This window comes from Ochotona princeps, chromosome 12 (assembly GCF_030435755.1).
Source record: "Ochotona princeps isolate mOchPri1 chromosome 12, mOchPri1.hap1, whole genome shotgun sequence".
In the NCBI taxonomy this organism is placed as follows: Eukaryota; Metazoa; Chordata; class Mammalia; order Lagomorpha; family Ochotonidae; genus Ochotona; species Ochotona princeps.
This window is the reverse complement of record NC_080843.1, coordinates 48,961,878-48,989,355: the sequence shown is the minus strand read 5'-3', so window position 1 is coordinate 48,989,355 and position 27,478 is coordinate 48,961,878. Positions and strand designations below refer to the sequence as shown.

At 42.3% G+C, this 27,478-nt stretch overlaps 1 protein-coding gene across 2 annotated transcripts in view; it reads left to right on the top strand.

The window, feature by feature from the left end:
• The window catches only part of CAB39L (calcium binding protein 39 like), a 97,448-nt gene that overhangs the window by 63,145 nt on the left and 6,825 nt on the right, over nt 1-27,478 (top strand). For both annotated transcript variants that reach the window (XM_058670783.1, XM_058670782.1), the window contains 4 exons: nt 4,453-4,621; nt 12,801-12,860; nt 15,333-15,398; nt 19,770-19,913. In XM_058670783.1, the coding sequence (XP_058526766.1) occupies nt 4,453-4,621; nt 12,801-12,860; nt 15,333-15,398; nt 19,770-19,913 (439 nt within the window). The remainder of the gene's footprint in view (nt 1-4,452; nt 4,622-12,800; nt 12,861-15,332; nt 15,399-19,769; nt 19,914-27,478) is intronic.

Sequence of the window (27,478 nt, the reverse complement as noted above, 5' to 3'; positions counted from 1 at the left end):
TTGACTACATAGTGTTGAACGGCATTTTACAAGTTTTCCAAGAACTGCCTGTCATTGTTTTCTTCCCAGCAATAACAAAAGTCATTTCCCCTTTATATAATATAATCTTTGTTTTTAAATTGAGACATTCTTGCATAAATCTTTTTTTCTAGCTATTTTCTCTATAATGATTACTATGGCTCTCTGCTAATGGAGGCAATTTTTGTTACATTTTGGTTTTCATTCAATGTGAGAGATGTATAACTATGCCCTCCTTATGGGAGTGTGCCTTCTCCATTCTGACACAGTTGATTATAGCCCAGACAATATGGTCCAGATTACAAGTCAGGAAGGAAGACATGATTCACTTGTAACAAGCAGCAATTCAGCATTGGCTAGCTTAGCCCACCCTAGGTTGGTCATGGTGGGAAACACAAGGTGATTAGTCATGGTCTTGGTCCTCAGGAATCTTGTTCAAAAATACACTAGGTTAAGTAAAGGCTAGCAATGTTAGTGAGATTTAAATCTTAAGAAAGGCTTAACTAAAGGAGCACTTGTGTAAAAGCACTAATCTCCCAAAGTCAACATTATAGAAAGCAGTCATGCTGAAATGATGTGTTTGAATTACAGATCTTATAAAGAGTACTAAGGAAATTAGGAATTCTTTGTTATATCCCAGTGCATTATTCCTAACTTCAGCATGTTGTCATTTCATGGAATGGCATTTCCACTATTGAGGACAAACTCTTGGCATGAAATGACAAATGTCTCACCCCAGAGGATGATCTTTTAAAATGTTCTCTTGGTTCTCAAGAATAAGTCATCTCATTGCACAGATGGTTCTAATAAACCTCACCAAATGAAAGGAAATAAGAGAATTAATTTTACCCAAATGTTGGAATGGAAACTTTTTTTTATAGATGGTCTCAATTTGCAAATGGAATTTAAAAATGAGAAAACACTGGCTAGAGTTTATACAACTTCTTGACTCTCCAAAGTTTGACGGTCATTAGAGCTCTCTAGTATTATGAAATGTAAGCTGCGTTTGAGGTCCATTAAGTTCACTATATGCCTACTTTGTGAAAACTGTTTTGTCCAGCACTCTTTGGAGCTTCGGGTGGGATAAGGAAGAGTAACATTAAATAAGAGATAGGGAGATTTCGGTGGAAGAGAAGGCAAGGGAGAAAGTCAACACCCTCCACAGTGAGCTTGTTTGTCATGAGGTGAAGGAAATAAATTTGTAACAATTTACTACAGAATGAAAAAAGGGCTAAAGTGAAATTACCAGGATGTTGTAGGAGTGTGAAGGGGCGAAAGAGTAATCCTGAATGGTGGATATTTAGGAAAGACTTCAAGGAGGAGATGGCATTTGAACTAAAGCTTAGAAGATGAGTCTTAATTTTGGGAAGATGAGAAGGCATTCCTGTTAAGGGAATAGTGTACCACAGGGAATTGAAAAATATGATGAGAAGGGAAGCTTAAATTATTGGGTTAGGGCCAAACTATGAAACTAACACTTCAGTTGACTCTTGGTATCTGTCCCGAATAGTTCCAGGACCCTCTGACCCACAGTTACCGCATCTGTGGACTCTCAATCTCTCTTTTGTTTTCTTTTCTTTAATTGGAAAGTCAGATAGACAAGAGGAGATACAGAGAGAAGATCTTCCATCTGCTGGTTCACTCCCCAAGTGGCTGCAATGGCTAGAGCTGAGCCGATCCGAAGCCAGGGAGCTAGCCAGGAGCTAGGAGCTTCTTCTGTGTTTCCTGTGCAGGGTGTAGGGTGCAGGGTCCCAAGACCTTGGGCCATGCTTGACTGCTTTCCCAGGCCACAAGCAGGGAGCTAGATGGGAAGTTGAGCAACCGGGATTAAAACAGGTGCCCATATGGGATTCTAGCATGTGCAAGGCAAGGACTTTAGCCACTAGGCTACCACCCTGGGCCCTGTAAATGTTCTTTTATGTTATGGCCTGGTGTTTGCATATAACCTACACATATCTTCCCTCACCCTTTTAATCATCTCTAGATTACTTACAATACCTAATTTAATGCAAATGCTATATAGATAGCTGTTACAAGTTTATCTTGTGGGTTCCTATGGAGGAGATGCAACTGAAAAGAAGTAGGAGACCTCTCTTGAGCAACTGACAAAGTTTATTTCCAGAGTTCCAGTTTATGTATATTCAGCAAAGCAACACTTCATAGTTCAGCTCAGACATCGGTTACAATGATCAGGTTTAATATGCAACTTGTGTAATATATATGTAAACAGGGAGTTTCAGGAGAGCTAATAAGGCACCTGGATCAAAGCACCATTGGTGTGAGATATTGATAAGAAGCACTACTGTGATCTAGGATAATTGGTTAACTAAGCACAGATGTTCACCATGTATCAGGGAAGCACTAAAGCACATCCAAGAACTCACTGGGGTCAAGACTGCGTTCTCGGTGAGAGGCCCTCCGCCTCCTCTTTTCTGGAGCTTCTCAACAGGATCCCACAGGCCTCTGCTGTCCCAGCTATCCTGTTGGATATATTCCAACAGTTGTTTATTGCTTAGGGAATAATGATGGAGAAATGTCTATGTGTTCAGTCTAGGTACAGGATATTTTCTTCAGTTATTTTTTAATCCCTGGTTAGTTGAACCTATGGGGTACAGAGCCCAAGGATATGCCAACAATAAGTTACTAATAGGGCTGGGTTTTAGGAGCAGACATATTATTAGCATTTTTTTTTTTTATTGGAAAGGCAGATTTACAGACAGAAGGAGAGACAGAAAAATCTTCCATCTGCTGGTTCACTCTCCAAGTGGCTGTAATGCCCAGTGCTGAGTCAATCCAAAGCCAGGAGCCAGGAGCCTGGATTGGAAATGGAGCAGCCAGGACACTAACTGGTACCCATATGGGATCCAGGCACTTAAAAAGGGAGGATTAGCCAATTGAGCCATTGTGCTGAGCCCGAGGGACAGACATCTGAACTGCACTTAAGTGCCCACTTGAGAGACCTGCACCCCATATTAGGGCGCCTAGGCTTGAGCTCTGGCTCCTCTACTCCCCATTCAGCTTTCTGTTACTTGTGTACCCTGGAAGGCTGCAGATGATGGTTCAAGTACTTTGGTTCCCTGCCACCCACATGGGAAACCTAGATGGATAGAATTCTGAGCTTCTGGCTTCAGTCAGGTTCATCTCTGATTGTTGCAAGCATTCACTACTCAAGTATTAGCCAACTCAAAGTTAACAGTCGGTTGAAAACTCTTCATTTAACCTACTCATCTACTAGTGTATCCATCTTAAATAAATGGGTTTATCATCCACCTAACTATTCAAGCCAAAAACATTGGAATCATTTTTGAATCCTCACTTTGCAATTCCAATTCTGTGGAGCCACAGCATCATTAACCTTTTGACTCTTCCTGTGTATTCTCAAGTCCACTGTTCCTCCACCGTCAGCCTGGTCCAAGCCCTCATCACCTGTGCTGGACTGCTGTTCCTCCTCCTACATGATCTCTCAGCTTCTGCTCTTGCTTCCTGACCCATTTCTTACTGCCTACAATGCATTTTCTGTGAGTAGTCCAAGCCATCTTTTTAAAGCATCAATTCAATGTTCATTTCTTACTTTAAACTCTCCAAAGACTTCACAGTGCATTAAAATAAAAGCCAAATTGGAGTGGACATTTAGCCTAATGATTAAAATGCCTGTGTCCCATATCTGAGATGGATTCCCAACTCTTCTTCACCATCTTCCTTCTAATGCAGGCTGGGGGAGGCAGCGGGTGATGCTGCCACATTATTGGGGTCTGCCATCCACTTGTACTTCAATGCTGGCATACTCTCCAGTGCTGTGGGCATGTAGGTAATGAGTCAGTAGCTAGGTGCACACACTCTCTCTTGCACTCCCTTTCTCAAATAGAAATAAAACCAAACTGCTTCTGTTGGTCTACAAGGCTGTATTTGAACTGACTGCTGCCTTTGTCTCCATACTTGCCTTTTTGTGCATTGCAAGCACAGACTTAACTCCTGCCCCTTTAACACACCAAGCTTGTTCTTCCCTCAGAGCCTTTGCACGCTAAGCTGCCTTTGCCTGAAACATTGTCCCTTCCCCAATTTAAAGTCTCTCTCTCTCATATACGCACGGAATTAAGTAGTCACACTGTTTTACTGTCTTTGGTTTTCATAACACTTCTCAATTAATGAACTCTCTTATTGTTACATTCTCCTTCCTCCTTCCATCAGACGTGTTCTCACTCTGACATCAAGATTCAGTCTCATCCTGTGTATTTTTGTGTCCTCAGCATCTGGAAAAGTGCTACACACCTAGCAGGTATTCAGTAGGTGTTGAATCACTGGTGTTTGAATGAGCTGTGACAGGTGATATCAGTGTTTTCAGCAACAGCAGTAGTGAAATGATCCTCTTGCTACCTTTAATGTTATTTGGTTATTAGGTAACAGAGCGCTCTTTCTCTTTTGTTTGTGCTATAGATATGAAGCCCCACAGATTGCCTTACGTTGCGGGATTATGCTGAGAGAATGCATTCGACATGAACCACTTGCCAAAATCATTCTCTTTTCTAATCAATTCAGAGATTTCTTTAAGTACGTGGAGTTGTCAACATTTGATATTGCTTCCGATGCCTTTGCTACTTTTAAGGTAATCTTTCCCCTTTTAGTTAAAGTCACTTGGCCTCCTAAGGGGCAAACTTAATTTTAGAAAGCTAAAAATTCCATTCCTTATGCCTGAGTGTAGCCAGCCATATGAGATGTGGGTCCTAAGAGGTATCTGTCAAAGAATACAACCTATGAGGCCAAGCTGTCACACTGTAGACAGTTAACCTGTCACAGGCTCACATATAATGAATTCTATTGTCTACCATTTTAGTGACAAAAAGAACAGGTAAATAGGTTTCACAGAGGTAGAAAAGGGGAATGCAGTGGTTGCTATACTGAATAATACCTATTTATTGTAGACTGGAAATTCACCCATCCTTTTCTGAGAAAGCGCCCTAGAACTATTTTTAAAAAGTTATACTAGTTGCTCTTTGGGGTCCTAATTTCAAGATAATAGAGTAAAGAAGGAACAATGGCTATGCTCCAAAGAGCCAGAGCAACATGCAGCCTGTTTTCTGTGCTGACTGTTCTGTGTGCGCCCAAGGACAAAGCCTCCCAAAAATTTGTCACTTGAAATGTGGCAAAGGCTGAAACGGCGTCTTTGACACCTATGTTTTTCCCAAACTGTATGTGAAGTTTATTACTGTGTAACTTGCACCATTCACAGACAGATGGTTGGAAATCAATCTTGTGAATCCGCAAGAGACAGACACCAACCACCCCAATTTAAACACGCTGGTGTCACCCCCATCAGCTCCACCCTAGCCTATGTAAAACACATGGTCTTCAAGAGCTGACAAATTGTCCTCCAAAAAATTAAGTAGACATGTATGCATTATTTAAAACAAGGTATATTAGTTATGTGGGAGTAGGAAGTGGGAATATCCAAGCGCACTAAGAATCGGTATGAGGCCAGAGGTCTGCATGGAGCAGGAAAGGGAGGGAAGAATAAGATGGAGTGTGGTTCCCGTGGAGGAGGGCTGCTGCACGCTGCACAAGGACATACTCTTGCTGGGATGGAGGTGAAGGGCCTTTGCCCTGTGGACTCCACTTTGAACAAGCCTGGTTTAAGGAGAGGCAAGTCTGGCCATTTACTCAGGACACAGTGCTGGATATGTGATGAGATGGGAAAAATCAGTTGCTCTCAGAGAGAATCCACATAAGGTAGATTCCAAGACAGACCTGAGGGCATAGTTAAATTTAGGGGAAACAGCTGGTTGTTTCAGCTGCCTAGCAGGAGGATGAGCCCACTTTGTTTATTTATTTATTTAGTAAAAACAGGGTGTGCAGGCTTGGAGCCAGCACTGAATTGCCTGCTGCTTACAGAGGAGAGTTGCTGTAGGACAACCATGACTCCCCAAAGCCTTGGGCAGGGGTACAGTACACACTGAGTATGGTCCCACCATGGGCTTTAGAGAGAGGCCAGCCTTAGCCCACTCATGGCTCCATTCAGCCTGCCTGTCCCCTAGGTTTTTGTTTGCATATCAAGGGGGAGTAGAAGAATCCATGCTGAAACTCTGAGGAGACAGAAAAAGATTAGCATGAGAAGGGAAGATGGAGAGCTTAAAAAGAGGGACCCAAGGAAACTTCTAAATATACCTAGATAACAAAAAATTACAATTTCTACCATTTCCTATGCCAGCAGTGTCACGACCTACATAAAGAACAGATAATTGGAGTCATTTTCTCTTTCATCTCTAATTTTAAGTGACTGCTACCTTGTGATACACTGTTACTATGGCTGAGGAGTTGTTTTGTTCATCTTCTTAGGGAATGGCTCTTTCTTGTTTCAATTTGTAGTTTTTTGGTTTCAAATCCATTTTTTAAAAAGATTTATTATTATCATTTTATTGGAAAGTCAGATTTACAGAGGAGAGACAAAGATCTTCTATCTGCTGATTCACTCCTCAAGTGGCCACAATGGCTGGAACTGAGCTAATCCGCAGCCAGGAGTCAGGAGCTTCTTCCAGGTCTCCCACACAGGTGCAGGGTCCCAAGGTTTTGGGCCATCCTCGACTGCTTTCCCAGGCCACAAGCAGGGAGCTGGAAGGGAAGTACAGCACCCAGGATATGAACTGGTGCCCATATGGGATCCTTGCACATGCAAGGCGAGGACTTTAGCCACTAGGCTACCATGCCAGGCCCCAAATCATTTATTTTTGCTGTGAACTTTACCTTTTTGCATTTCCTATTCTTTTTTTTTTTCTTTCTCAGTAAGTCCTTGAGACTCATTAATAAATAATTTTATTCCCATCTTTTTCTTTTCTTTATTTTTGACAATCTTTACATAGTTAATTAGGGCACAAAGGTTCAAGGATTACAGGAAAGTGGGTAAGACTTATTTCCACATCGTTTTTTTCCTGTATCTGGGGTAAAGGGAGAAATACAGGGAGAAGCCCCACCCAGCCTCCCACTCATCCCAGGGTTCCCAATGTGGGACATGCTCCGAGGGTCTTGCTCATGTGGGTTTGATAGTTTAACAGTTCTGAATTGCTGCCAATCTCGCCATTCCATACTTGATGAAATTTCTCCAGAATCCACTGGCTGCAATAGTTCACCTTAGAGTCTCTGCCCAGTTTTTCACTGCCAACATATGGCTGGGGTAGTTGATTGACTGGTTCTGTCCTCTGTTGTGGTGCCAGGTATCCTCTGCAGGTTCCGATGGACTGCCATATCCTCCATGTGCACCTGGCTATGCTCTCCACTGCTCCTTCTGAGCCTCTGAGAAGGCTCAGCTCTGGCACTTGCACTCCAGGCAGACCATGGAACCTGCACCTCTCTTCATAGTTAGGGTTCTGAGTCCAGCAGCTCGATTGGGGAGATCCCCAAAGAAACTATGTCTGAGGTGATCCCAGACCAGAATCTTGTGTGTACTTGCAAGTACAGGGCCTGGCACAGTCCATTGCCCAATCAGCTGGTGGTTGCAATTGCTGGGTTGGTTCTTTTTCCAGCTCTGTCTTCCACGCGAACCAGTGGGAGTTGTAGTCCAGCCTGATTCTACCCAGCACACACTCAGCCCTCACATAAACCAGCCGGAGCTGCAGCCTAGTCAGAGCAACCCATAATAACCGCCACCAGACCTGCCCCCTGCTCTTGTTCCAGAGCTTGCCAGTATGTGCAGGAGACTAGTCCAGTCTGTCCCACATCCCATTCAGCTCTCGTACATGTCAATGGGCATTGAAGCCTAGTTCAACTCAACCAGCTCCACTATCCAGCCCACACACATGCTGTTGGGTGCTGTTCTGTCCAGCCACCCCTGCCCCAGTCCTGGTTTTCTTGCTGTCCAGTGGGAGTGGTAACCCAAGAGGGAGATGCCCACTTTTTCATTCCTAGGCCACTCCCACTCCTGGATCATGCACTTTTTGGATGGTTCTGGAGTTTAACTTGACAGATTAGCCACCAGTGCCAGCATCTGCTATCTGATGCTGCAGCAAAGCCCAATCAACCTTCACCCATTCTGCTTTGTTTGCACCAGTAGGGACAGTCAACCAAGCTTCACTCTTCCCTGATATGGCTCACATGAGGCCCATAGGTGTTGTAGCCCTGCCCGGTCTGGTCTGCCCCATCCCAACTCTGGTATATCAGTATGATCCATAAAGATCATCTGGTCCCTCTCCTCCAAACTTCCAGGTCTCAGTACCCTCGCTTACCTTCAAAGGAAATGTTACTCTGTCATTGGGAGTCTTTAGGATTGATTTGTAACCCGGAAGCACAGTGGGCTCAATCTGGAGGTACCTAAGCAGCAATTCATAGCCCCAAAGCCCCAGAGCCCGCCCAGTAAACCACATGTTTGCAGTGGCTGGATCAGGGCTCCAAGCATGGGAGTCAGACCCGACCTGGAACCCGCTTGGAAATTTTACCTCCCAGACATTTTTGCTATATCTCATGGGCATTGATATTTTTGTTTTTATTGTCATTTCTTCAAAAGTATTTTCTTCTTTCTCTTATTAATCTCTTCAGTGCCATATGGATCATGCAGTAGCTTGATTTTCCTCAAGAAGGTTTTTTAATTTTCTTTTTTCATCACACTAGTAAACACTGGTCATTCTCTGGCATGTTGTTTAACTTCATGTTGCTGTAAATTTTGTTTTCCTCCTTGTTGTAGATTTTGTTTTCTGGCTCTGTATTTAAATGGAGGTATAGTAGAAGTGCAGCAGAGACTGGCATGTCCAGACATGAAGACATAGTGCAGTATGCATCTCTGCATCCAGATAAGGATGGACTCCCAGTGCACTTGCTGAATATACAGACAGTGGGATGGACTCTCTGACATTGTCCATGCCTACAATAGTGGAATGATGGACTTATGACTATTCATGAAGGACTATCCATCATAATACTAAAGGGAAAATCTGTCAGGGGAGGGAATTTGGAAAGGGATAGGGGAAATCGAAGAGCATATTGAACTGTATCATAAAATAATAATTAAAAAAAAAAAACGAGGGGCCATGTGAAGGAAGACAGACTTGAGGAGCAGGGAAAACAAAACAAGTGAGAACAGCAGAGGAAGGGGCGGGGCTCTTACCAGTGTGTGCTACAGCCCAACCCCACTTGTTCTACCTACAGACCCAGCTCTCACGTGCTTCAATGGATGCCGAGAGCTCATCCAAGCTGTCCTATACCCACTCTGGCTCTCATGAGTGCCAGGAGGTACTGGAGTCTAACCTATTCTGGCACACCCTCAGACCCAGTCTACACCAATGCCAAGGGTTGCTACAGTATATCTAGCCTAGTTTGCTACCCCTATTCCAACTCTCATGCTCAACAGTGGGGACCTCGGCCCAGCTAGAACTTGGATCTCTGCCACCTACATGGGAGATCCTGATTGCTTTCCCTGCTCCTAGTTTCAGCCTGGGCTAGTTCTGACTGTTTCAGGCATTTGAGGAGTAAAGCAACAGATGCAAGGTCGTTCCCTGTACCTGTCTCTTTCTGCCTTTCAAATAAATAAATAAATGTGTGTGTGTGTGTGTGTGTGTGTGTGTGTGTGTGTGTAAATATAGACATATAGGGAGAAACAAACATAGACGGAGAAATGAAGTTTGCGAAGGGGGCTTGGGACACTTCCTGGCACACAGTAAGTGGCAGCTGCCTCTGTCTCCTCAGTTGAATGTCACTGTCACTTCACCCTGAGTTTATCACAGGCAGAATCTACTAGAAATATCAACATCAGATTGATTTTTACCATAGTACTTTGGCCATGCAAAATTCAGCCCTGACAAATCAGATTAGGTGGGTGAAAGAGTATACTATTTTAAATAATACTTGAGAATCTTCAGTTCTTTAAAACTTGACCATTTTTTGGTCAGTTTTCTTTTCTTCTCTTTGAATAGGCTCCTAGCCAGTTCCACCCCCACCCCAACATTCATGCATATCACCTACAAATATGTAGCCAATGTGGCGGTTTTTTTGGTCTCAAATATTTGAAAGGCAAACAGAGTAGGAGAGGTGTACAGAGAGATCTTCCATCTACTGGTTCACTCCCAAAATGTGGGACTGCCAGAGCATGCCCATGCTAATGCCACAGCCATCCAAGTCAGCAATATGGATGGCTCAGGTCCATGAACTTGGGCCATCTTATGTTGTCTTCCCAGGCCCATTGCCAACTGTGTGACACACACAGCTGCTCTGATATGGGATGCTTGCATTGCAAACTGTGCCACACTGCCAGTCCTCTGTAATGTATATGTGTATATGATATAGTCCTCCAGTTATGTGCCTATCATTTGTTTCTACGGAAATTTGAGGGTATATCTATGTACAGATGTTATTCTCACACTCAAGCATAAATGTATGTGTGAGTCAGCACATCATTAAGGGGCTCTATTCATCATGTTTATGCTGGAAGAATTCTAGCCTAAGATATTTTCCTATTACTTGATTTTAAAATATCTTTCAGTCTCCTCTCCTTGGATTCTGAAGGCTCTGGTTCTGGCAGCACTTCCTCCTGAGTCCCCACACTTCGAGTTACTGTGAGCATGAAACACAGACTTCTCCCAGCAGCAGTGATGTGCAGCATGCTCGGCCGTTGCCCTAGATGCACACATGGGGCTCAGGTTGCAGCCTCAAGGGTGACAGTCGTGACAGGCAAAGGACTGCCATGATGGCAGCAATTTATTGGGCGTGCTGCAGCCCATAAAGGAACTCCTTCCACCCTGAGTTAGCTGAGTCAATCCTCGGTCCTGCTCTGGGGCTCCCTACAAGACTAGGGACATGGGGAAGAATGCAAAACAGGCCTCCAAAATATACCTGTAGGGGCCCCTAGGCCAGACCTGGTACAGATCAAGACCTCAGAGGAGCCAGGAATGGAACCCCATGGAGGGTTTTCCCACTCTGCAACTCCAGCTTCCAAAGACCACTGAGTGCTCCAATCCCCTGGGAAAAAGGCACCCTATTCCCACTAGTGGTCAGTGAGGTTCTGAGATAGAAAATAATAGGGAATTAAGAGCAAGTTGTATGGGCCAGCACCATGGTGTAATAGGCTAAATTTCTGCTTAGAGTGCCAGCATCCCATGTGAGTGACAGTTGGTGTCCCAGTTGCTCCACTTCTGTTCCAGCTCCCTGTTTATGACCTGGGAATCCAGTGGAGAATGGCTCAAGTTATTGGGATCCTGCACCAAAAAGGGAGATGTAGAAGAAGCTCCTGGCTTTGGATCAATCGAGCTCTGGCCATTACAGTCATATGGGGAGTGAACCAGCCAGTGAAAGATTTGTGTGGTTGTGTGTCCTTCTTTCTGTCAAGAAAAATTTAGAAAAGAGCTGGTTCCATTGTTTTCGAACTTGAATAGTACACGAGTGCTTTAAATATTTTATTCTTTACGAAAAATCAACTAAAGCTATATAGGTTTTGCAGTTGCTGCTCCTTCCTTCTCTGGGTGAGGCTGGATTGTCTATCTTCCATATGCTTTTAGGAAGTTTTAATTAAGTATGTATTGAAGAATAAGGGTTTATTTTTGGAAAACTTTAAACCCTTGATACGGTTTTAATTAAATTTTGCATGGCCCCTGGGAAGGACATTTAGCCTGTAAGCTCAGAAAAGGGATTAGGTAAGATTTGTTTTCTTTCCACAGTTAAGGGGAAGTCAGGATGTAATGTAGGTGTGGTTGAACAGTCAGATGTTCTCTCATTTTTCCAATGAGTTTTTTTTAATCTTCCATTTTTAAAAATTGTTATTTTATGATATAATTCCATAAGCTCTGGGACTTCCCCACTCCTTCTCCCCAGGTCCCCTTTCTCCCCTTACTAATTTCCCCTCTAGTCCATGGAGTTTTTTCAAGCTGACAGCTGTAATAAGTTGGAGATTCTTGCCCTCGACTTTGAAGGGATCCAACATGTTAGAAACAGGCATAGTGCTCACAGCCTGAGCTGGGCAAGGCTGCTGACCTACACTGACAATGGCCATTGCTTCGCACCCCAGTGCCCCAAGCTCCTCTATTTTAAAGAGGTTAAGAGAGAGGAAAAACAACAAAAAAAGATGTAAGGTTAAAATCCTTGAAAATGTTATTAGATTCATTTGTGGGATATAGTTTTAGGCAAGGGATTGGCATTTGGGCTGTTGAGAAAACAATCCTATGGATTTACACTTCCATACCATACCTGGGTTCAATTCCCAATTGTGGCTCCTGGTGCCAGCTTCCTGCTAATGAAAAACCTGCCTCTCAGGTGTGAAACCTGGATCAGTCCTCTGGCTTCCAGCCCTGGCCATCACTAGCAATTGGGGAGTGAACTAGAAGAGGGTTCTTTCTGTGTTCCTCTTTCTCTCTTATACAAAATAAAGCCAAAAAAAAAAAATATATATATAGATATATGTGAATAAAGCCTAAAAATACTAAGTTGAGAATGCATATAAAAGCTGATTAGTCACTAGTGACATTTGAAAAAGATTATAAACTTTATTTGAACTTTTACTGACTCATAATCACAACAGAGTTAGTAGCTTGAAGAAATGCTGTAAGGACATCTCTGGTGCCATTAATATTTCCATTGTAAAATCTAACAGTGACATGAATGTAAAGCACTAGCTTTAGCACTATATGTCTTTGACCTTTGAAATATGAAACACCATCATAAACTAAGGTAGGATAGAAATAATCTTGTGGTATAAATTGATATTTCGCAACTTTAATGTGTTTCAAAAGATTTATAAAATCTCAGTGGGAAAAAAATAAGTCATTTAAGTGTATTAGGTATAATAACTTTGTTTTACTTGATTGTTCTCTTCCTAGGACTTACTAACCAGACACAAAGTATTGGTAGCAGACTTCTTAGAACAAAATTATGACACAGTAAGTAGAAATAATTTTTAAGATTACTTCGTTCTGTCTTCTACTCCCCCATGACTTGGAGCTATGAGCAGTCACCCTTATGTATTATCCACAAGTGAAATCAACCATAGCTGTGGTTTATGTATTCACCTGGAATAGATCGTTAGCCAAGATTTTATGGAAGATAGGAGATAGTAGGAGTCCCAGGCGTTCTATTTGCACGTCTTCCTGTTGTGCTCTTGGAGCTCTAAGAACAAACTAACATCTGCTGGCTCTGACCTTGAATTAAGAGTGCTCACATTGTTCTTCCGCGGCCTAGGGAACTCTGAAAAGGAGAGCTCCTCACCCTCACCACAGTACGTCTCTTTACATGATAGGTAATTCATTCTACTTACTAGCAGTCCTCTAGCTGCTTTTACTAACAGTAAATCTGACCTGTCTTTTGAGATTAAGTGGAAATGTCACTTTTCTAATAAAGCTGTCCCCAAGTAAACACGTTCATTCTGTCTCTGTTTGATTTAACACATTGTATTATTGTGTGTCTGCATCTTTCTGGCTGGTGCTTCAGCTCCCACAGGCATGGACCTTATCTGTGCACAGGAGTTCAAGATACAGTACAGAGATTAAAAGTCTGCTTGCTTGCTTTGCTTCAAGCCTTGTTTCAGTGTGCTCACTAACTGTATGATCATAGGCGAATCACTGTGCTTGCTATACAATGATAGTAATACAGGTGAAGTGTCCTCTACCTGAAATGCTTTGCACAGGAAATATTTTGGGGCTTTAGGATTTTGGAATATTTGTATATACATACTGACAAATCTCTGGAGAGAACTCAAGTCTTAAAACAAAACTCATGTATATCTCCTGTGTAGATTCATGTATATGCCTTACATATACAGCCTGAAAGTAATTTTATTTGATATTTAGTGTACCTACATTCTGATTGCAGTTCATTACCTGAAATCAAGTGTGGAATTTTCCACTGGTGACATCATGTCAGCACTTCAATTTCAGCATTTAGAGCAATTCAGATTTCAGATTTTTGGATTAGGAATGTTCAGTCTATATTACCTTGTAGGATTGTGGTGGAAATTTCTTTTCTCCTGTGTCTGCTGTGGGAGGAAGGGAGGAGGCTGCTCCTTGATTTCAAGCTACATCAGCACCCTGGGAGGGGGGTGATCATGCCTTAGAGGCCCCAATGTGGGGAGGAATGTTCCACGGGTGTTACTTGAGTGATTCTGATTCTTCTGAAGTTTTAAATGTTTATTTATGTGTATGGTTAGTGGATTTTTTTGGATTGAAAGCAACGAGTTATTTCATGAATATGGAAAACATGAAATAAAAAGATATTTGTTTTGGTGCAAAATTTTCTGAAATTCATGCATTCTTTGTTAATAATACATATTTTCCATTACACATTTTGAGGATTTCTTGTATGTAGTATTTATGGTAATAATGAGGAAGTGAAGTAAAATATCCTATTCGCTGGTTAGAATAATTGGTAGAGAATTAAATACTATATAATTACCAGCTGTACTTTTTGGTGATGAATTTATGCCTTCCCTATAGATAGCCTTCACAGAGCTTGGGGCACATCATAGGCCTAAGACCAACCGATACTAATGATTACCTCTAAGATGTTCCTGAACCATTTCTAGATTCTGGATATATTTGCAAACTCCTACCTATCAGTAATAGATCTTTATACTTCTAAATTACAAAACGTTTTGCCTCTTATTCATAAATTGTTTACTGATCTTCCTTTGACTGCACATTAAAAACAATATAATCATGGAATCCAAGGTAATAATCATATCCTAAAATGATCAATATCTGCAATTATTGGGAATACTTTGAAACAAATACATAACAAGACGAGAAGGTAACTGCTCTTGTCAGAGGCCTCCAGAAGCATCAATACTAAAGGAGAGTGAACAGATTTTTTTTTTAATTTAAGTAATGAACTGCTATACTAGTTTGTTTATTCAGTAACTATGTGTGCTAGATGTAAGTTAAGGAAAGATTCATTAGCCATTATGATAAATGCAAATAGAAAACTAAAAAGCACTTGGCAAAGTCAGTTGTAGTAGCTCCTTATCTTCGCATTAGAGTGAGTTTGTAGTGTGCAGTAACTCTTTTCTTTTAAGGATAATACACAAAAAACGCAGAGAACAGAAGCTAAGGGGAGGGGGGCGTCCATCTTTCATTATTCAAAAATGATTTATTAACAGAACTCAAAACGATTCCAGTTTTCACTTCAGCTTCCAGTTTTAAAACTAATGTGTAAAAGAGAGAAGAAAGAGAGGCTTGTGTCCACTTGGCTTCCGCCTGCACAGTATCTTCCAAGAAGCGCCAAGTGCCCCTTTGGGTGATGCTCATCAGCCCCTTAATACACAGGCGCGAGCAAAGCCACAGGCCGGGTCTGCAGAAGGGAGCAGGCAGGCCTAGACCTGCCTCTTTTCCACTCTCTCACATTTATTTTCTTTTCATTAGATTTTCGAAGACTATGAGAAACTGCTTCAGTCTGAGAATTACGTGACTAAGAGACAATCTTTAAAGGTAATATAAAATTTAAGTTCGAGTTCCTATAAGTTGATATCCTTTTAGTGGACTAGTAAATACAGAATAATTTAAGTATCCTGTTTCGAATAACTTTTGAGCAGTATGTTTTATGTTATGATTGTACTGTGAAAAATAACGTAACTATCCTGCTTCAGATACCTTTTGGAAATCACCATATAAATAATAAGTGCATGTTAGAATATTTGCTCTCAAAAAGAAAACCGCATCTATGCTGACTTAAGTAGAACTATAATTCTCTCTTAGAGGATATTTCCTGGGGATGGAAAGAAATTACTCATAGAATGAAAGGAAGATAGGAATTATAGATTATGAGGAAGCATCTGGAGGCTCTTATATTTCAGTTTATCTTGAACCAGAATAGGCAGGAAGAAATGATCTTGTGTCTCAAATGTTTCTATGTAAACTAGACTTATTTTCCAGAGATAAGAGAGAAAAGTAATAAAGACAAATACTAGCACATAAAATATAAAAATCAAATATCCTAAGTTGTACAAATAATTGATAAATTCTTTGTATCTTTGTTTTGGGAGGAAAAACAACATTTTACCATGAAATAGTAAAAAGACTAGAAATGTTAAGTAAGTTCTGTCTTATTGGTTATATCTCCCAGACTTTTAGCATATTTTCCTAAAGAATATTTTACCAGCATTCATCGCCATGTCCCATTCTCCGAGTCAAGCAGTGCTGGTCTGTAGGCTACTTACATGTTCTGTAGCTTCCTCCATGATATGACCTGCTTCACTTATGTTTATTTTGAATTATAAAATGTGGTCATTACTTAGGAACTAAAAAAAAAATATTTTCAAAAACCGGTTCAAAAAAACCAATGAGTACGTGAGAAGACTATATGGCCAAATATACAAAACTTGATTTTTTTCTTAAAAAAAAAAATCCTGAGATTAGACTAACACAGAAATCTACAGAGGTTAAAAGATGGTGGTGCTGTCAAGAATAAATTCAATTGTCTTTATTCCTAAATAGCTAAGTTGGATGAATTGTTGAGTGTAAGAAGATAATCAGTTTACTCAATCAACAGATGCCTACCTTCTCATGTCGTAGACACAAGGGGACATCCTAGAACAGCTGTCGGGAAGTCTCCTTCTGTTGAGGAAGAACAGATGATAGACAAATATAGAATTGTCTGATTTTTTTTTAAAGTGCTATAATAAAAACGGAAGCAGAGTAAAAGAGAGCAATAACTAATTTTAGTGGGGAGTGTGTATGCGCATTTCTGTGTATGAGATAGAAATTGGAGTGTCAGCAACACGAACAAAAACTGACTTTTAAGCAAAGGTGTTTTCAAAGATTAATTTTCATTTTATTTGAAAGGTAGAGAGACAGAGTGCTTCTATCTGCTGGTTTATTCCCAAATGCCTGCCACAGCCAGGGTTGGCCAAGGCTAAAGCCAAGAGCCCTGAACTCTATCTGATCTCCCTCATCAGTGGCAGGGATCCAACTAGTAGATGGGCCATCACTTACTGCCTAGCAGGTACACATTCGCAGGAAGATGAGTCAGAAGTAGATGAGCCCAGACTCAAACCCAGGCCCTCTGTTAATGAGATGTGGGCATTATAACTGGGGACTTAACCACTGTACCACAAGCCTGTCCCAGAGCAGTGGTGCTAATCAGTTAAAAATCAAAATGATTCTGAATAAGGAGTGTGCATATAAGAATAAACATTTGCTCTGTGAAATCTTACATCATATAAAATGCCCATGGAGATACCAGGGAGTCCAACCCCTCAACCCCATGAGGCTGGCCTTCCCTTAGTACAAAGGTGTCTGGAGATAGCCATGGGCCCAAGGCAGGAGGACTAGCACATGATGGGTGTGGCCTGAGCTGAAGCTGCAGCTCTGCCCTCTGATCCCATCAGATACTCACAGGAGTTTTCCTGGGCAGTCAGTAATATGAACCATTTAAGCACTCTGTAGGACTCAGGCAAGCTAAATTTAACAGTTATATTATTTTTGTTTGTCAGGATGAGGGACATGCACAGAATCATGCATTTGTTTCTGAACAGTAGATGAAGGTTTAAATCAGGCAGTGGCATGTTTTTATAAACTAGCTTGGCAATCAGCCGTGATTTGCCTTTCCCTGTGTTGCTGCCTGCTTGCTCCCGCTTTCCTGGTTAGTCGGCAGGCCAGTTTTCAGCCTGTCACTCAGCACTCCTGATGGAGTTTCCCCTTGGCGTTACCCACACAAGGTGACCTGTCGAGGACAGAAGCCTGTGGTTGCTGCTGGAGCCAACTTGTGGGCAAAGGCAGGGCCTTTGGGTTGTGCTTTCCCGCAGGGAGAGCTTGGGAAGAGCACTTTGAGATACAGCAGCAGCAATGCCTCCACAGCTCCCCGGAGAGTAGAATTCCTCATGAAGGGCTTTACCAGGACAGCCCGAAGCCTGCCCATGTTAGAACAAAGTCTGTGGAAGAGATGTGGCCATGCTCTGAAGGCCCAGCATGTAGGAATGCACTCAAGAATCATACAAATCTCCCCCTAATCTGATGTACTTTCTGCCCGCATCCATGGTTCCTGTTACCACTTATTCAACGTGTGACCATCCTGAGGCTCCCAGAAGGAGTGCGATAAACAAATAGGAAACTAAGCCCGTCTTAAATGTAAAGATGTGTTACAGTGTGCCTCAGCTTCCTTCTAGAGCTTTAGAAACTACCACCAGTGTCCTGAAAACCAGTGTTTCTGAAGTAGGGAAAAAATGCATGGGGGCATGCTGCAGGAATGTCTTCAGTTGTTTCCACTTTATTTATTTTATTTTTATTTTTAATTTTTATTTAAAATTTTGAATTTTATGATGCAATTCTGTAGAAGCTGGGATTCCCCCTCAGCTATTTCCACTTTAGATAAATGTTACATTTATCACCAAGAAAAAGTTTTGATTTAATTTCTTTTTTATAAAATCTCAGCGCATTTAGTAAGCTTGATATGGATTTGTGGTCAATTTTTTTTCCTGGACTTCCATCACAGTTTATGATACAAGTCAGAGGGAAAGGAAGAGCCACCTAGCAGCATCAGCTATCTTTGCAGTAACCCTAGTAGAGGACTTTACAGGGAGATAGAACAGTGAAGTCAATTTCTTTTTTCCCTCCGTACCTGAATGCCTAAGGAGCAATACAATTGAGGAAAATCAGACAATTAAAGTGAAAAGGGGTAGGCTTTTGGTACAGTGGTTGATACTGCTTGGGAAGCCCATTTCCCATGTTGAAGTGCCTTGTTCAAGTCCCAGCTCTGCTTCCAATCCAGCTTCCAGCTAATGCAGACACTTGGAATAGAAAGGATGGCTCAAGTATTTAGATCTCTGCCATTCACATGGGAGACTCAGATTGGGTGTCCAACTCCCGACTTTGGCCTGGTCAAGCCTTGGCTATTGTGGACATTTGGGGAGATGAAACAGTGTAGGCAGTGCCACTATCTCCCTTTCAAATATAATGGAAATCAATAAAGTCAGTGATGAAGATAATAAATTGAGGTTGTGTCACAGCACAACCTCATCTGTGTTGACAACATCCTATATGGGCACTGGTTTGAGTACTGTCTGCTCCCCCTCTGATCCAGCTCCCTGCTAATGGCCTGAGAAAGCAACAGAAGACAGTCCAAGTACTTGGGCCCCTGTATCCATATTGGAGACCTAGAAGAATCTCCAGGCTCTTGGCTTCAGATCGGTTTAACTCCAGCCATTGAGGCCACTTAGCGAGTGAACTAGTGATTGGAAGATCTCTACTTCTCTCTCTGTAAATCTACCTTTCAAATAAAAAGTATTATTTTTTTAAAGATTTATTTATTTTATTACAGTCAGATATACAGAGAGGAGGAGAGACAGAGAGGAACATCTTCCATCCTATGATTCATTCCCCAAGTGAGCCACAACGGGCCGGTGCTGTGCCGATCCGAAGCCAGGAACCAGGAACCTCTTCCGGGTCTCCCACACAGGTGCAGGGTCCCAAAACTTTGGGCCGTCCTCGACTGCTTTCCCAGGCCACAAGCAGGGAGCTGGATGGGAAGTGGAGCTGCCAGGATTAGAACCAGCGCCCATGTGGGATCCTGGGGCGTTCAAGGCGAGGACTTTAGCTGCTAGGCCACACCGCCGGGCCCAAGAAAAAGTATTTTTAAAAAACAATAATAAATTGCTGGCTTTTTGTTAGTGAACTTTACTGACATTAGCAAACTGTGAAAAGTTTGAAATAACTCCTGCTTTTATGCTTGTTAAGTTACATTTCACTTGCTCTATTTTTAATGTCATCATTCTTACATGTGGATTTTGTCAGAAAACGTGATAGATATTTTGGATAGGGTGACTGTCAGACAGGTGGTAGCCTTGATTTTGTCTTTTGATGCAGCTGCTAGGCGAGCTCATCCTGGACCGCCACAACTTCACCATCATGACCAAGTACATCAGCAAGCCGGAGAACCTGAAGCTCATGATGAACCTGCTGCGGGACAAAAGCCCCAACATCCAGTTTGAAGCCTTCCATGTCTTCAAGGTAAAAGTTAAACCACGAAAATACTGTTGTAGGTATTTTTGTTTGTTTTAGTCTGTTTTTGTGTTTGTTTTGCATTTTGGTAAATCAAACAAGGTTTATTTATCTAAAGCTTTTAGAATGAGGCCATCCACTATGAATAAGTTTTCAGGTCACCCAAGAAAACTTAAAAAAAAAGAAAAAAAAACCAGAGTTACAGGGCAGTGGGGCAGAGGGGAGACCCTCCAGCTGCTGGTTCACTCCCTAATTGGCTACAACGGTCAGGGCTGAGCCAGGACAAAGCCTCAGCCTGGAACTCCAGGACCCCACGCACGTGGGTAGCAGGGGCCATTTTCCACTGCTTTCCTGTGTGCAATGTAAGGGAGCTAATTAGGAAGTAGAGAAGCCAGGATTCAAACTGACACCCAAGTGGGATGTTGACCTCATAGGTGGTCAACCTGCTGTGTCAGAAAGCCAAACCTGCATCCTCATTCTTTAGGTACACCAATGTGAATGCATGGGATTTGCATCTCCTTCTAAACCACAGACGCCCTGCTTTTACTTTTCCCTGTGTACTACGGAGAAAATTGAATAGACAGTTTTTCTAGTAGGGTAATTTAAACAATATGTTATTTTAATGATTAACCTTTTGCCTATAAAAAATGCTAATCAATCCACTTCTCTAAATATTTTTTCCCACTAGAAAACAAGTGATCCTATTTCCCAGAAGTTACTAAAATAAACAGGAACTGAGCTAGACCCTGAATTCTCTGAATGTTTTGCTTTTATCAAACGCTTTCTTTGAATCATACGTGAAACTCTGAAGGAACACCCATGTGCTCCTTAACAGCATAGAAAGACTGATTATAATACATTTTACTTTAATAGAAAAATATCTGCAAGGCATAGTTTTTCTTTAATCAAATGATTGGGTTTATTCGAACTTGCTTAACTAGTCCTGTGTCATTTAGATTATTTCCATTTTTTGATACTGTAATTTTGCAATGCTTATTTATAAAATCTAGAGTTTTCCATATGTAGAATTATCTTCTTATATATCTAGAGTAGGATTTTTAAAGATTTAATCTTCTTTAAAAGGCAAAGTTACAGAGAGAAGGAGAGAGGAAGATCTTCCATATGCTGGTTCATCTTCCAAAATGGCTGCAACAGCCAGAGCTGAGCTGATCTGAAGCCAGGAGCCAGGAGCTTCTTTTGGGCCTCCCATATGGATGCAGGGCCCAAGAACTTGGGCCATACTCTGCCATTTCCCAGGCCACAAGCAGGGAGCTGGCTGGGAAGTGGAGCATCCAGGAGTTGAACCAATATCCATATTGGATGCCAACATACAGGAGTTAGCCTAATACACTGCACCAGCCCCTAGAGTAGAATTAAAGGTTAAGAGAGCTTCAGAATTTTTTTTTTGTTTTTATAATATGTATTTATAATATAAAATTATATAGTATTTTATAATATATATTTTAGAATACTTATATTATATAGACTTTATAATATATATTAAATATTAGAATTTTTAAATCCATAAATGGGAAACATGGCAATTTATAAATTCCATTCCATTCAAAAATCTTAACAGAATTTTTCCTGTTGAAGTTTTGCAGGTGAAGTATAAAAGCTGTATGGTGGCACAGTGACGTAGAATTACCTGGTAGTTTCAGAGGTGTATGAAAATCCACTCTACTGGATATTAATGTTCCTGCCTCTCAGAAACATGTTATTAAGTGGAATAAATATATGTTTAAAACATACCATTTAGGGTCTGACGCAATAGCTCAACTGGCTAATCCTCCGCTTTGAAATGCTGGCATCCCATATGAGGACCATTTTGTGTCCCAGCTGCTACTTTTCCCATTAATCTCTCTGCTTATGGCCTGGAGAAGCAACAGAGGAAGACCCAAAATTTGGGACGCTATATCCACATGGGAGACCCGAAGGAGGCTTCTGGCTTCAGATCAGCTCATTTCCAGCCATTGTGGCCATCTGGACAATGAACCAAGATGGAAGATCTTTCTATGTCTCCTTTTTTAAATCTGCCTTTACAATAAAAATAAATCTTCATTTTAAAAAATGCCATTTATTGAAGATCAAAAAGTTTGAAAAACAATAGCAAGTATGGATTCATTCGCATGCAGTTATCACCTAAGAGTGTGTAAGGCACACTGCTGCCGAGGTCAGGCAGCAACCTTCCCAGGAGGGCAGCAGGGAAGATGAAGGAGATCATGGAGAAGTGTCCAATGCCCTTTAAAAGTATCTGCAGTGTTTGATTTTATTTAAAAAGTTTGCAGGCAGATATGGCAAAATGTTAGATCCTGTTAGAGCTAATGGTGGAATGTGATACCTGATAGGTCATTTATTCCCTGTAGCCCTCATGCTGTTACAGCTGTTAAAAAAACAGACAAACTGAGGGCAGGTGTTTGGACTTGTGGGTAAGAAGGCAGTCAGCGGACCCGTATCTCAGCTTCCAGCTCCTGAGTCTGGCTTCTTGTGAACACAGACCCTAGAGGGCAGGAGGTGAGGGCTCGGGTGTTGATCTCCTAGCTCCTGGCTTCAGCCTGCCCAGCCGTGGCTGTTACAGGCACCTGGGGTGAACTAAAAGATGGGAGCTCTCTCTGTCAAATAAAATAATGTTTTTTCGTAAGATTTGTTTTTATTTTTATTGGAAAGGCAGATATACAGAGAGGAGGAAAGACAGAGAAGAAGATCTTCTGTCCGATGATTCACTTCCCAAGCGGCTGCAAAGGCTGGAACTGAGCCAATTCAAAGCCAGGAGCCAGGAGCTTTTTCCAGGTCTCCCACAAAGGTGCAGGATCCCACAGCTCTGGGCTGTCCTCGACTGCTTTCCCAGGCCACAAGCAGGGAGCTGGATGGAAGCGGAGCTGCCGAGATTAGAACTGGCACTGGATCCCAGTGCATTCAAGGCGAGGACTTTAACCACTACGCTATCACGCCAGGCCCTAAAATAGTATTTTCAAGTGAAACAGAGTGCTGTCACATTCAGAAAAGCCTCCAAATACAACTGCAGGTCCTCAAAGCCCCTTGCCATCCTAGGGATGGTAGAGGTTGCTTGCCTGTCACTCTGCTCCCACAGAATGGGAATCTGCTGTCTAGGTGAGAACAGGCTCCATATAATTTAGTTCAAAAAAGCAGTGTTATGGCAGGATTCAGTGGCTGGCAAGACAGAAATAGCCAACTCCTGTCCTCTGGGAAGATCAGAATTTGGCTAACCATTGCTCAGAGCAGGTACATTTAAAAATAGTTGACCACTTGTTTACTTGTATGTGCATAACTGGACCTACCCCCTTCCCTAAGTTTATTCCTCTCGTTGAAGTAGAAGATTGTTTACTTGCCAAAAATAATATTTTGTTGTTTAGAAAAATTAATAGCTGAGTCCTGGAGGTCTTTTTTCCCTCCACAATTATTTTAGGTCTTTTTCCCCAAAGCACCTTCTACAAGATACAGAAAATGTGGAACACAGCATTGGTCTTGCCAGGTTATGGGGGCTAAGTTTCACTGGTTTGCTTACAAGTTCCAGGACTCAGGTGAGATACCACCTCCCCTGCTCCCGAGTACTGACCAGCAGCAGCTGGCATGGTGAGCACATCCTGGGTGGCAACCCAGAGGATGGGGGTCTGTTCTGGCTGAGATTTTTCACTTGCAAAATCAAGAGTTGGGCCTGGCGGCATGGCCTAGTGGCTAAAGTCCTCGCCTTGAACGCCCCGGGATCCCACATGGGCGCCGGTTCTAATCCCGGCAGCTCCACTTCCCATCCAGCTCCCTGCTTGTGGCCTGGGAAAGCAGTCGTGGATAGCCCAATGCATTGGGACACTGCACCCGTGTGGGAGACCCGGGAGAGGTTCCTGGTTCCCAGCTTTGGATTGGCGTGCATCGGCCCGATGCGGCTCACTTGGGGAGTGAATCATCGGACGTAAGATCTTCCTCTCTGTCTCTCTTCCTCTCTGTATATCTGACTTTGTAATAAAAAATAAATAAATCTTTAAAAAAAAATCAAGAGTTAAGTGCAAGTCAGAGACTAGTTCTCAAGGGTCTTGTGCCTGTGAGGCTCTCCCAGAGCTGAATTCAGCATCCACCTGCGTGTTCCTCTCTGTTTCCTTTTCCCCTTGACTGTTAACCTCCTCAATAGCTAAGGGTCACGTCTCCTCCTTTCCTTGCCACCAGACTGGGTTAAAGAGCAGCCTGTGTCATTTGGCTCTTCTCAGAGCTGTTGGAACTTGGGCATGAGCATTGCCAAACATGGCCCCAAGTGTCCCACTCCATCACTCAGATTGCAGCATTTGGCGCAGTAGCCATTTCCATGAAAATAGGAAGCTCTGTTCAGATGATCCTAAAACATGAGAGCCAGCTTCACAGTTCAGCTGAAAACAAATATATAGAACAAGATAAATGTCCTAAGTGAGAATAATACCTGTGTAGTCTGAGGAAAGAACACAGTTACAGATGAATTTATGAAAACTCACCTGGGCCCAGCGGCATGACCTAGCGGCCAAAGTCCTCGCCTTGAAAGCCCCGGGATCTCATATGGGCGCCGGGTATAATCCCAGCAGCTCCACTTCCCATCCAGCTCCCTGCTTGTGGCCTGGGAAAGCAGTCGAGGATGGCCCAATGCTTTGGGACACTGCACCCGCGTGGGAGACCCGGAAGAGGTTCCAGGTTCCCAGCTTTGGATTGGCACAGCACCGGCCCGTTGTGGCTCACTTGGGGAGTGAATCATCGGACGGAAGATCTTCCTCTCTGTCTCTCCTCTTCTGTGTATATCTGGCTGTAATAAAAATGGATAAATCTTTAAAAAAAATATTTAAAAAATAAAAAAAAAAAGAAAACTCACCAAGAATTCCTTACTTAGGGATTACTCTGCTGACCAGCTGTGGTCATAGTGAACCCAAGGACAAAGGCTTGCAGACCAACTGAACCCAAAAATTGGTCAAATGCAAATCTCAACTTTCTTACAAGTAGTAATGATGTTTCAACTGCCAACTTAATTTTATCAATTCATTTTCATAAATTTTACTTACTGAAGAAGCAAAATGACAGAAAAAGACAAGACAGATGTCACATGCTGGCTCACCCTTCGAAATGCCTGATATGCCCATGGCTGGTCCCAGGCTAAAACAAGATCCAGGAACTCCATCCTGGTCTCCCACATGGGTGACAGGAACCCCCCAGCTACCTGGGCCATCAGCTGTTGTCTCCCAGGGTTTACACCAGCAGTGAGCTGGAATCAGGGTAGAGCCAGAACTGCAATCCAGGCACTGTTACATGGGATGCAGGCCATCTTTCTTTTTCTTTAATTGGAAGGGCAGATTTTATAGAGACAGCAAGATCTTGCATCTGCTGGTTCACTCCCTAAACAACTACAACAGCCAGAGCTAAGCCCATCCAAACCAAAGGGCCAGGAGCTTTTTCCAGGTCTCCTCTGTGGGTACAGGATCCCAACACTTTGGGTCTTCCTCTGCTGCTTTCCAAGGCCATAAGCAGGGAACTGGATGGGAAGTGGGGCAGCTAGGTCACAAATGGGTGCTCATATGGGATGCTGGTACTTAAATGATGGGGATTAGCCAATTGAGCCATCATGCCAGCCTCTGGATGCAGGCATCTTAACTGGTAGCTTAAGCACAAGTTCAAATCCTGGCTACTTTTAACTAGCATAGAATGCTGAACTTTATAATATCCTTATTTGATCTTTTTTGGGGGTACTTTGTGCTTTTTTAGTAAAGAGGCAGAGTAGAAAAAAGGAAAGCCATAATTCAAGCTTCATAAGTTTTTTCCATTTTTGAAAATACTTTCTTTTAAAATCAATCAATCGTTTATCCGTTGAAGGATTTGCAGTGTTTCTGATGAACTTTAGCATTTCACCAGACTACTTATGGCAATATTTACAGTCTCAGCTGCTAATTATAATGTAATTAACTACTTTAAGAGTATTTCTTCAGTGGTATACAAGGAAAACTAGATGTGTAGTTGATATTTGTGAATACTATTTGGAATAATAAAGGACTTTAAGTTGCTTTCCAAATAATTTTAGAATAAATGTATAACCTACGTAATTTCCACAATTGTGTGGAATTTGTAGATGGCCAAGACTTGAATTCTCAGTCACCAAAGCAACTGCAGAAACAATTTTACTTACTCTTTTTTTTTTTTTTAAGATTTAGTTTTATTGGAAAGATAGATTTACAGAGAGGAGGAGAGACAGAACTCTTCCATCCACTGGTTCACTCCCCAAGTGGCCACAGTGGCTGGAGCTGAGCTGATTTGAAGGCAGGAACCAAGAGTCTTTTACAGGTCTCCTACATGGGTGCAGGGTCCCAAGGCTTTGGGCTATCCTGGACTGCTTTCCCAGGCCACAAGCAGGGAGCTGGATGGGAAATGAATTAGCCAAAACATGAACTGGTACGTATAAGGGATCCCAGCACATGCAAAGCGAGGGCTTTAGCCACTAGGCTACTGTGCCAGGCCCAACAGCCTTACTTTGATATACTATAATTCTATAGTATAATTTGATATACTATAATTCACAGAGCGCTTTCCATCATGATTCCATTGGCTCTTTCCCACATGTGTGACATCAGTCAAGTGTGTTGTCCTCATTTCACAGTGGAGAAAACAGGCCCCTGGAGATCTCAGTGCAAGGCTGAGCTTGCACAGACCTCACAATCTCTGTAGCCGACCCCTGTATCTGTCTTCTGTGCATCTCCACATATACTTGGGGCACTGCGACTGCTGAAATGGGAATGCCTCTTCTAGACTTTAGCAGGGAAGCTTCTGACAGCAGGAAACTCGGAGTCACGGGTTTTTTCTGGGTTGTCGTTCCTGGCACCCAGAAGGGTCCCTGAGACATGGTATTGAATATTTAACTATTAACTGAGTCGATGAATTAATGTAGATGTCGCTACAGGAAGAGAGCTGACAGCTTCTGTGCCAGATGACACAGAGGGCGCCCAGTTCAATGTGACTTTCACGTGAACACAAACAGCACTGCAGGAGACATCCATGTACAGGAAACAAGTCACTGCTAACCTGAAATTCAGATTTATGCACGCTCTCCTTTTCTAATTTTGATGACCCTGAACTGGAGGGACTCATGATCACATCAGTTTTCAAAAACTGGGCAAAAACATGGTCCTGGGTTTCATACCAGGTTGTTTTAAAAAAAACCAAATCTGACAAGAAGGGCCCGGAAGATCTTCCTCTCTGTCTCTCCTCTTCTCTGTATATCTGACTTTCTAATAAAGATAAGTAAATCTTTTTAAAAAATTGACAAGAAGTTTGGCGAACACTGTTAAGCTGAAATAGTGAGAGGTATGAGGATTTGAGGATATTTGGGAAGTGAATCAGCAGATAGAAGATTTCTCTTTTTCTCTCTAACTCTTTGAAGTAAAAGTAAATCTTGGGGGGAAAAAAAAAACACAGTTAAGGGCAGTGCTGTGGTGGATCTGATAAAACCAGTGTCTACAACACCGGCATCCCACATGGTGCCAGTTCTAGTCTTAGATGTTCTACTTGCCATCCAGCTCCCTGTTAATGTGCCTAGGAGGACAGCGAAGAGGGCCCAA